Below are 12,133 nucleotides of genomic sequence, written 5' to 3'. Positions count from 1 at the left end.
TTCAAAATTTATTATTTTAAATTAAAAATAGTTAAATATATTTTTTGTCCTTATATTATAATACATAATTGTGTTTTTCCTAGTTGAAATTTTAGACTTAATACTTATATTATATTAAGAAAACTATTTAAATATATCCTTATAATATTTCTTTTATATAAATTATTTTTTAGTATAAAATTTATTATATTATAACAATCACACGATAAGTTAACATAATATATTTTAATATTTTAATTCATATTAAAAATTTGTTTGTTACTAACAATAATTTATCTTAATTATTTTACTATAAATATTTAAGAGGTTTAAAATTTGTAGAATAAATAAAATCAATATGAAAGTACATAAACAACGAAAAATATATTTAAATAAAATAAAAATAATAAAGAATTGAGGATTGTATTTTATTTTGATTTGGATCATCGATAAAAGAAATCCCATGGATAAGATATGTCTGACGCCAAAGGCATGTTTTCCTACCGTACCACTTTCTTTTCCTGACTTTCCTTTTCCGTCTTTCCCGTGCATTTTGAATATCTAACCCCTCAATCTTTTCCTTCCTTCCCCCTTTAACAACCCTCTTCTTTCATCACGTTCAGACAAAAAGAGGTTTCTTGCATTTGGGATTTGGTCTTCGTCCATCGTAGCTGCTATTGTCCTTTTTTCTACTTGCAGATTTGCTAGGGATGCTTAAATCATAGAACTTGTTTGTGCCCGATGCTTTCCTTTTCTTTCTTCACTTTGGATTATACAGATCTTATAACTAAATTATAATACATAAGCACAAACCTTAGTTATAAATGGAATTTGTAAGAATATAACCGAATAACCTGTTAATATTTAATTTCATCTTTGACATAAAAATATATTAAAAGCTATATCAACTAAAAATATGCGATTAATATATATAATATATAATAAGTATAATTAGAAAATTATTAAATAAAAATTAATTTTAGAGACAAAATAATTAGTTATTATTTGGCTAAATTAGAGATCATTTTATAAACTAAAAAATTATTGGTATCTAAGATAATTTATATTATTAAAAAAATTATAAAATAGTTTTTAAATTAGTATCTAACCATTAGCTAGTTATTACTTTATATTCTAAATTAGTATCTATTAGTTTTTTAGAGACTAATTTAGAATCTAAAAAATTAGTATTTGATTGCTAATATAGATACCAATTTAGAAACTATTTTATAAATTTTTATTAATAATGAAAACTACTATAGATACCTATTATTTTTTAGTCTCTAAATTAGTATCTAATTTAGTTAATATAATGATTAATTATATTTGTTTCTAAATTTAGTTATTATTTAATGATTTTCTTGTAGTGTATAAATGTTATGAGATTGAATACAAACCTAAATTATTTTCTTTACGATTTATGCATGAAAATTGTAACTGCATGTCATGTTTAGTTGTATGAGGCACTATATTGTGTGCTATTTTTAGAGGATATTAGTTAATGGCTATGTTTGAATGCATGTCATGTTAACATGTTCTTTTTATAAAAAGACTATTTATTTGAAAGCATTACTATGAATTATAAGATCTTAGTTAGGTTGACATATGAAAGTTCAATAATCACTTGTATCAAGAGAAATAGTATAAAAGAAAAAATAACATGAAAGAGCCAAAATAAAATCTATGTAAAGTTAAAAAAAAAAATATCTAAACTCTCACAAATTAGATTTATTGATAAAAAAAACACGTCAAACCACTTAAATTTAACATGTCTTCTTAATCTCCGTTAAATGGACATCATGGATTTTTTTTTTCATGTATGCAATTTGCTATCTAATCTATGACTATTTCAAAATGTCACCATTCAAATGCCACCAACTCCATTTTTTTATCAACCAACTCCAATGTAAAATAACTTCCCTCTCACAATTTGATTATTTGATATAGATAACCACTATATAAATATTTAAGAATGGAAATTAAATACAATAGTTTTTGATAAAATTAATGTTTTCACAGTATTTTTGAATCGGGGAGATATCTTTTAACGAAAACTAATGCTGATTGATATGTGTTTAATTCTTTAACTTTTTAGCTACTTAGTTTATTATTAATTAACAGAAACTCCGCTTGAATCGGAAAAGTACCAGGACAATTTCTTGCTCTATTTTTTTAATAAAACATATGCTAAAGAATGCAACACTGTATAACCATATTAATCAGATAGAAGTGATCAAAATATCATGTGTTTTCGTTGACAATTGTTTTGAGGAATTTATTTATATGATGGGTAGAAAATTGAATTATATATTACTTGATATGGACAAGGCTTATATTCACATAGGAAGATGCTTGGTCGATAATCCATTTTGTCCCTTCAATAATCAAACCCTGTTTTGTTTATCCCCAACACTAGAAAAATTAAATTGAATAATCAAGCACAAGTCTATTCCAAAATGGAAAAAATAACATGAAATTTAGTTCACACAGGAGAAGTTAGGTCACCTTTTGTTTGCATTCATTTGTCTTTGGGATATGACGAGGTGTCAAAATTCTCACTGCAGAGGATCCCAATGTACTTGAGGAATATATCTTAAGAAAACCCATAATCCTTGTACCAAGCTCTAATAGTGTAAATTAGATACATTTTTGGAAGAATAGGTATCCAAGTTTCTTCGATTCTATCAAAGAATAAAAAATATACATAAAATAATCAAACGTTCTAATTAACCATTACTTACTATGCATGGCATTGACTTTTGTTGAATCATTCAAATTCAGTACTAAGCCGTATCTTTGAATCATGGTAAACGAATCTAAGCTTGAGTTGAATTATATACATTGCAAACTCAACCAAAAACTTGCCTTTTTCACTTTTTTTGGAACCATATTTTTTTTCCTTTTTGCTTTATGTCATAATTCTATTTGAAGTACTATCATATTTTTTTTTCCTGTTATGAAGTACTATTAGACCGACGTTATCACATACTAATGTTTACATTTAGCAAAAATTTATCACGATTTCCTATATAATTCAAGACTAACTGTTCCTCTAGACCTAGCCTATTAATATGTTCAAATTATATGTTTGGGAAATGTCAAAAACTCTCTATATACACGTCTTTATTAATGCCCTTTATTGTAGTTTCTGCATCAAAGCCAACTTGACATTTGTAGGCTAAACTTTTGTACTCTCTTAACCAAACCATTATGATTTGGGATGCACAGACAACAATATCTAAACATGTACAACGTTAGGAAATTGAAACAAAGTTAGGAATGAAGAACATGTTATCTTGAAGGGGATTGAAGAAAACTGGTTTGGACAATTAATATAGAAGGAAAAGAGTGTTTATAGACAATTTCTTGAGGACGGTACGTTTTGATTCCCATTGACACTGCTGTCTCATGTTTTATGCGTATGGCATCTTGCAAGCTTTCTCAACTACCAAAGGAGTAAGAATTAATCTAAAAGCCAAACATAGCATAGATTTTAAAAGCAGTCCAATAATAAAGACACATCAACGTGTTTTCCTAACCCCCAAAACGCTGATTCTAAAGAATAAAAAGATACCCTTCTTAATCTCTCCGTCTTATTTGAAAACATAATACAAGAAAAATCTCTTATTATCACTTTGTCGGTCTTATTTATATATATACACACCATGTCACCACACAAAGTTTGTGAGCTGTTTCCCAGGTAAAGCCAACAAACACAAAGAACATAGCACAACACTTTGTAATATGTTCTAGATCTATTGATCATTCTTCTTTCACTGTTACTTCAGATAAATGGAAGATTCAGAGGGAGAAGAGCTTCTAAATCTTACTCTTTCGGTTGCTGCAGGTAGGGAGAGGAAAAAGAAAGAAAGGACAAGGGATGATAATACTAATTCTCTTGTTATTCCTATGAAGTCCCGTGAAGGGTATGAAGGGAAGATCTTTAGGCTCCTCCAAATGAGGGAGCTAATGCTAAGAGAAGATCACAGAAGAAAAGGAGTAGTTGAAGATGTGAATAATGGCCTTCCTTTGATTCATTTGCTTCTTTCAACTGCCACTTCTATTGATGAGAGAAACTACTGTGCAACTCTAGAGAATCTCATTGAGTTGTACCAAACAGTTTCCCTAATAGGTGATTCAGTTCAACGTGTGGTTGCCTATTTTGCTGACGGTTTGGCTGCAAGGCTTCTCACAAGAAAGTCCCCTTTCTATGACATGGTCATGGAGGAACCAACAAGTGAGGAAGAGTTTCTTGCATTCACAGATCTCTATAGAGTCTCACCCTATTACCAATTTGCTCACTTCACAGCAAACCAGGCTATTTTGGAGGCATACGAGGAGGAGGAAGAGAGGAACAACAAATCACTTCATGTCATTGATTTTGATGTCTCCTATGGCTTCCAATGGCCTTCTCTCATTCAATCACTTTCTGAAAAGGCAACCAGTAGCAACAGAATATCCCTCAGGATAACAGGTTTTGGGAACAACCTGAAAGAACTGCAAGAAACTGAGGCCAGGTTAGTTAGTTTCTCCAAGGGGTTTAGTAACCACCTAGTGTTTGAATTCCAAGGGCTGTTAAGAGGCTCATCAAGGCTCATCAACCTAAGGAAAAGGAAAAATGAAACTTTGGCAGTGAACCTTGTTTCTTACTTGAACACTTTGACTAGTTTCATGAAGGTCTCGGACACATTAGAACTTGTTCATTCTCTTAGCCCCTCCATTGTGGTGTTGGTGAAACAAGAAGGTAGCAGGAATTTGAAGACCTTCTTGTCAAGGTTCACTGAGTCTTTGCACTATTTTGCAGCCATGTTCGATTCACTAGATGATTGCTTGCCACTTGAGAGCACTGAGAGATTGAGGATTGAGAAGAAGCTTTTGGGGAAAGAGATCAAAAGCATGCTCAACTATGACATGGATGGTGTGGATTGCCCAAAGTATGAGAGGATGGAAACATGGAAAACAAGAATGGAGAATCATGGATTTGTGGGAAGAAAAATTAGCTCAAAGTGTGTGATCCAAGCAAAGCTGCTTCTGAAGATGAGGACCCATTATTATCCCCTACAGTTTGAGGAAGAGGGTGGAAGTGGAGGTTTCAGAGTTTCTGAAAGGGATGAAGGAAGAGTTATCTCTTTGGGATGGCAAAATAGGTTTCTTCTCACAGTCTCAGCATGGCAACCAATTTGACTAAATAGATACTTCTTCATTCCTAGGTTCTAACTTTCATCATTTTGGTAAAAATCTGCACCCAAAATGATGAATTTTAACTCTTATTTTTCTATATATATTTCTTTGGCTAATATATGTTAACGCATGACTAGAAATATATAGAGCCTTTGATACTTGTTAGATTGTCTAAGCATTTATTAAAGTAAATAGATGAAATATATGTGTCAAAGGGAGTTATGTTTCTCTGGTTCCCGAGATGGGTTCAATATGAAGAACCCTAATTTAATTTTCCTTTTCTTTTTCTTTTTTTAACTAAAAACAGAAAACCCTAATTAGAGCCATCAACACATCTATCACCCACAAATATAAATGTATAACCGTATATATATATATATATATATATATATATATATATATATATATATATATATCATCTCTTGACTACTTTAGTAGTCATAAAAACTCTTGTCGATGAAACAATTATGTCTACATATATAAGTAATAGAAAAAGATATTATGTTATGATAATTAGGTGTACATATATTAATTAATAGGAAAAAAATATTATGTTAAGATATCATCAGATTTATTAAAAAAGAATATACAACGTTTGTGAAGATTTCATATAAAATTATTAATTATTAGTTTAATAAAACTATTATTTGTTGAGATTCTTTAGTGGCATTAAACCATGCTTGTAGAGAGGCAAGTATAGTTCGCTCTCAGATCATATAGTTTATGGTTTACAAGGTAGGCAGTGGATAACTTGTATTAAATAATGGAGGGGAAAATGTTCATTTTAATAATACTTTATATTTACACATTTTTGGAAGTAAACTATTTAGTCACAAAACAATACTAATTAGTGATAACAGAATTCCAGACGTATATATAAAACGTGTGTAATTATTTTTGTAATTAGCATAAGTATAGTTTTAAATACAAAATAAAGTATTAATAAATATATCTATATAATAACAATATCAAAATCAGTATGTTTGTTGACCACACTTTGTTTATATTATGTAAACCTTAAACCTCTTTTGAAGAATATACTGGTCATAAAAAGTATGTTTAAATGTTTTGAACTCGCATCTAGTTTGAAAGTTAATTTTATGAAAACTAAAATAGGAAGGGTCGGAATACACCATTCATATGTGCTTAGATTTGAATTGCACTACCATGAATTTACTCTTTACCTATAATGGTCTACCAGTAGGTAGTAATCATAGAAGAAGATGTTTGGGGAATGGTATGGTATCTAAAATAAAAAAGAGACTAGCAAAATGAAAAGATAAACATGTATCCTTAGCTAGCAGAGCTACTTTGATAAATTTTGTGTTATCTACTATACCTCTTTATTACTTATCTTTATTCAAAATGTCAATCTCCATATCAAAAGAAATAATAAACATATAAAGAGAATTCTTGTAGGGTTGAGGTCATTACAATAGAACAATAGAAAAATATAATGGGTGAGTTGGACATCATTTGTAATCTTAAAATAATGGAGGTCTGGGTTTAAAAAATCTGCCCTATTTTAACAAAGCATTATTAGGGATATGGACTTAGAGATTGGACAAAGAGAAAAAAGGTTTTTAGGTGGATATAGTGAAATCAAGGTATGGTTACTACCAAAAATAATTATTTTAATGAGATTTGTTAGGAGAGGTTATAATAACCTGCAATAGATGCAGGTATAGGAGAAGTTTTCTAACCACCTGGTAAATATAGACGATTCTTAAAAAACCACAACAAAATTTTATTAATTTCTTACTTTATTTTCATTTTTCATGTGTTTTCTAAACTTTAGTTTGGGAGCACCTGTACTACCAGATGGCCGTAAGGCCGACTAGACCGGATAGACGACAAAACCGACTAGACGACAACAGGCGAAGCTAAACGCGTAATTAAGCATAAACAACCCAACTTAAATGATAAGCACGGTTAAGACTCAATTGGGCCTTCATTTGGACCCTAAAGCAGGCCCACAGCGGCCACAGCCCACCTAGAGCAGTATAAATAGCAGAAGAGGCACATCACCCAAGGTAACTATTCACTCCCCACTCTTCTGGTGCTTAGCTCTCGGTCTGACTTGATCGTCGGAGTGTCTTCGCAGGTACTCCCCCCATCGTGGCCAAGCCGAAGATCTAGCTGGAAGAAGACCAACCGGAAGACCGACAAGACGAGAAGAACAACACAAGACATCATCAGAAGGAGTGTTCTGCAGGGTCAGATCTTGTAGGAACATTTTGGCGCCCACCGTGGGGCCCAGAAGACTAACCCCACGAATTATCCGCATGGTGACTACGAGGAACATGACGGGTAACGATAGGAATGCAAAAGAAGAAACCAGCCGTCCAGACCCTATGACGTTAATCTTGAAAATGCAGCAAGAAATGGAAGCTTTGAGGAAGGAGAACGCTCGGATGAAAGAGAAGCTTGCCGAGAAGCCAGAAATACCGGAAGCCATGGATAATATCCCCTCAGGAGATCACGCGAACACGGATACACGTGAGGCCGGGAGCTCGTATCAAGAAAACATAAGGCCGGCCTCGAATAATGCGCTAAACACGGCGCCTCGGAGAAGTCCCTTTACTGAAACCATCCTTGAAGTCCCCTTGCCGGGAACCTGGAACAACCCCACATTGGACAAGTATGACGGATCCACGGATCCTGATGAGCATGTAAATGCGTACCTGACACAGGTCGGCTTGCATACGGCGGAAGACGCGTTGTGGTGCCGAATATTCCCCACCTCACTTAAGGGGGCAGCCTTGAGCTGGTTCACCCGACTGCCAGCTCAATCCATAGATTGCTTCGACACACTTGCGGCTAAGTTTGGAGCACAATTCACTACCAGCCGACCACACCACCTCACTTCGATCGCATTAGTGAATATTCGGCAAGAGAAATCGGAGACCTTGAGGGCCTTCATGAACAGATTCGGCAAAACAGCATTAGACATACGAAACCTAAGTCCCGAAGTGGCGATGCACCACATGGTGACCGCACTGAAGCCGGGACCGTTCTCGGATAGTTTATGCATGCAACCCGCCACGACATTGGATGAGTTACGCCAAAGAGCCACCAAATACATGCAGCTGGAGGAATTGAAAGAGTTTCGGAGTAGGGCTCAAGCGCCCGACGAACCCGAGAGGAGGAGAGACAGAAGCAGACCAACACATTTTGGGAAGCCTAGAGACTTTCCCTAGGGACCACGCTTCAACCGTTACACCCCCCTGACTGCCGAAAGGTCGAGGGTCTTGGAGGAGGCTCTCAATGCAGATCTCCTGAAGGCACCAAGCAGGACTCCTACTCCGCAGAGTGCCGACCAAACCAAGCATTGTCGCTACCACCGCAATTTTGGGCACACAACGGAAGATTGTTGGGCACTGAAGGATAAAATCGAAGAGCTCATCCAAGCTGGTCATCTGCGACGCTTTGTCCAGACAAGCCGAGAAGACGGGAAAAACGAAGTCGACGTGGAAAAGAGAGAAGGGCGTAGGGACACACAGGCAAACCAACAGAGAGGCCGAAGAGGCCGAGAAGGCCGAGAAGGCCGAGAAGGACGAGGAGGAAGGGATCATCGCAGAACCATGCCGGTACGTGGAATCATCAACACGATCGCCGGGGGTTTCGCGGGAGGAGGAACTACATCGTCCTCCCGAAAAAGACACCTCCGAGCGGTCAGTTCGGTGTACTCCATCAGCAGAAGCAGCAGGAGAAGCCTGCCTCCCATGCTTTTCACGAATTCGGACTTCAGAAACATAAACCCGAAGCATGATGACCCTATGGTAGTCACCATCGAAGTAGCCAACTTTGTCATCATGAAAACTCTGATAGATCAAGGAAGCTCTGTGGATATCTTGTATTGGAAGACCTTCCGAAAGATGGGCATGTCTGACGACGACATTGTCCAGTATGATGAACAGATCATTGGCTTCGCGGGGCAGAGAGTCAACACCCGAGGGTACATTGACCTGGACACCAAGTTTGGAGAAGGAAATCGAGACTGCCGGACGATCAAAATCAGATACCTGCTTGTCGACGCCGAAACATCTTACAATATTTTGATCGGGCGATCTTCCCTCAACAAATTGGGAGCTATAGTCTCGACACCCCACCTGGCCATGAAGTTCCCAGCCGACAACCCGAGTAGGGGCCGAGAAGTGGTCACTCTCCATGCCGACCAGAAGACTGCAAGAGAATGTTACGCGGCAAGTTTGAAGATCCTGCCGCCGCGAACACCCACCCGAAGGGCCGAAGTTCATCATATATCCCTAAGTGATGACCTGGATCCAAGACCGAATGACGAACCCCAAGTGGAACCCAAGGAAGAGGTGGTGCCATGCCGAGTGGGCCGAGCAGGTCAGAATACACATTTGGGATCAACCTTAGGAGAAGAGGGAAAGAACATTATCACAGCTGTCCTATACAAAAACACGGACTTGTTCGCATGGTCGGCAGCCGACATGCCCGGAATAGATCCTCGCATAATCTCGCACAAACTATCAGTCTGTAAGGAGGCTAGGCCGGTAGCCCAGAAGAAGAGAAAGTTCGTGGGAGAAAAAGGACGGATAGTCGAAGAGGAAACCAGGAAACTACTGGATGCAAGGTTTATCCGAGAAGTGCATTACACCACGTGGTTGGCAAACATCGTCCTGGTACAGAAGAACAATGGAAAGTGGCGAATGTGTACTGATTACACCCATCTTAATAGGGCATGTCCAAAAGATGCATATCCATTGCCAAGCATTGACCGGCTGGTAGATGGCGCAGCCGGTCACAAAGTGTTAAGTTTTCTTGATGCATACTCTGGGTACAACCAAATACGCATGAATCCGGCAGACCGAGAGAAGACAGCCTTCATTACCGACAAAGCCAATTTTTGCTATGAGGTCATGCCTTTCGGCCTCAAGAATGCTGGAGCCACCTATCAGAGGCTCATGGACCAGATGTTCCGAGATCAGATAGGAAGGACCATGGAAGTATATGTTGACGACATAATTGTAAAATCCGATAGCGTGGAACAACACGCCAACGACTTGGCCGAGGTCTTCCAGCAGATAAGGAAGTATAACATGCGCCTTAACCCAGAGAAATGCGTATTTGGAGTTGAAGGAGGCAAGTTCCTAGGCTTTATGCTGACAAGCCGAGGAATCGAGGCGAATCCGGACAAGTGTCGGGCCTTGGAAACCATGAGAAGCCCGGAAAACCTGAAAGAAGTTCAGCGGCTGGTGGGAAGACTGACGTCCTTGTCCAGATTTATGCCTAGACTAGCGGATAAGATCAGACCAATCTTGAGGCTCATGAAGAAAGCAGAGGAGTTCACATGGAATGAAAGTTGCGAAGAAGCTTTTCAAACGGTAAAAAAGGCGTTGGCCGAACCGCCTATTCTAAGCAAACCCGTCCATGGGATCCCTCTACTGGTCTACCTGGCCGTGTCGCCGGAAGCCGTAAGTGCCGCCATAGTACAAGGCAAGACAGAACAAAAACCAGTCTACTTCATTAGCCGAGTACTACAGGATGCGGAAACCCGGTATCAAATGATCGAGAAGGTAGCTCTAGCCCTCGTCCATGCCTCCAGAAGGCTACGACAATATTTCCAAAGTCACGAGGTCATAGTGCGAACCGACTTCCCCATCAATAAGATTTTGCAAAAACCCGAGTTGGCCGGAAGAATGATTGGCTGGTCAGTCGAGTTGTCCGAATTCAGCATTAAATACGAACCACAAGGACCTATCAAGTCCCAATGCTTGGCGGACTTCACTTCAGAGTTGCAGCAATGCCAAGAACCTGAAACCATATGGATCCTGCATGTCGATGGCTCCTCAAGTAAGAAGGGTGGAGGAGCCGGAATCGTTCTGGAAGGGCCAAAAAATATACAGATTGAGCAATCTTTACGTTTTGGGTTCCCCACATCAAACAATCAAGCAGAATATGAAGCACTTATAGCCGGGCTGTTGCTGGCGAAAGATATGGGAGCTCAGAAGGTGGAATGTCATACGGACTCCCAACTCATGGTCGAACATGTCAATGGGAACTACCAAATCAAAGATCCTCTGCTCCTGAAATACTACCACAGAGTGGTTAACATCATAAGCCAGTTTCAAAATGTCAAGATAAATCATGTGAAACGACAAGAAAACCTGAGGGCCGACACCCTGTCAAAACTGGCAACCGCTAAGACGAAGGGCCGACACGCCTCTGTCATTCAGCAGATCTTATCGGCTCCGTCGGTCCCCATCGGGGAATGCATGGTCACCGAGAAAGGAGAAGACGATTGGGTGTCCGACATGAAAAAAGCTGTCAGGGACCGTGAAGAAGGGAAGGACGGCCATGACTTGCACCTATCCAAGAAAGCGTCACGGTTTGTTATAATAGGAGAAGACTTATACAAGCGAGGATTCTCAACCCCATTGCTCAAATGTGTGTCGAAAGTAGAAGCCGAGTACATTCTACAAGAATTACACCAAGGGGCGTGTGGGTTACATTTCGGGGCCCGAACAATGGCGACGAGAGTCCTGAGGGCCGGATATTATTGGCCGACGCTAAGAACCGATTGCACCAACTTTGTGAAAAAGTGTATAAGTTGTCAAGAGCATGGCCCGCTAATCCACCCACACCCTCACAACCTGCAAAGCATCAATTCCCCCTGGCCTTTTGCCCTGTGGGGGATGGACATAATAGGTCCCTTCCCCCAGGCAACCGAGCAAAGGAAGTTTCTACTGGTCGCGGTGGATTACTTTACAAAGTGGATTGAGGCAGAACCCCTTGCAAACATCACAGCTAGGCAAGTCCAGAACTTTGTATGGAAAGACATCATCTGCAGGTTCGGAATCCCGCACACCATCATCACGGACAATGGGAGACAATTTACTGATCGCAAGTTGGCCGAATTCTATGAAAGCCTGGGCGTCCAGCACAAGACAAGTTCAGTGGAGCACCCGCAAACCAATGGCCAAGCCGAATCTGCTAACAAAGT

The 12,133-nt window shown here is 38.5% G+C and overlaps 1 protein-coding gene and 1 pseudogene across 1 annotated transcript; both read left to right on the top strand.

Moving 5' to 3' along the window:
* The first annotated feature begins 3,518 nt into the window (after window positions 1-3,518).
* Window positions 3,519-5,388, top strand: LOC137837497 (GRAS family protein RAM1). Its single transcript, XM_068646503.2, has one exon. The coding sequence runs from the start codon at window positions 3,772-3,774 to the stop codon at window positions 5,161-5,163; it is 1,392 nt and encodes a 463-aa protein (XP_068502604.1). The 5' UTR covers window positions 3,519-3,771; the 3' UTR covers window positions 5,164-5,388.
* Window positions 5,389-7,463: 2,075 nt separating this feature from the next.
* LOC150027947 (uncharacterized) lies at window positions 7,464-10,608 on the top strand (annotated as a pseudogene).
* Window positions 10,609-12,133: the final 1,525 nt, after the last annotated feature.

Source organism: Phaseolus vulgaris, chromosome 4, assembly GCF_051622355.1.
Source record: "Phaseolus vulgaris cultivar YP4 chromosome 4, ASM5162235v1, whole genome shotgun sequence".
Classification (NCBI taxonomy): domain Eukaryota; kingdom Viridiplantae; phylum Streptophyta; class Magnoliopsida; order Fabales; family Fabaceae; genus Phaseolus; species Phaseolus vulgaris.
Note: the sequence above shows the minus strand (reverse complement) of the source record. Positions and strands in the feature narration are given on the sequence as shown.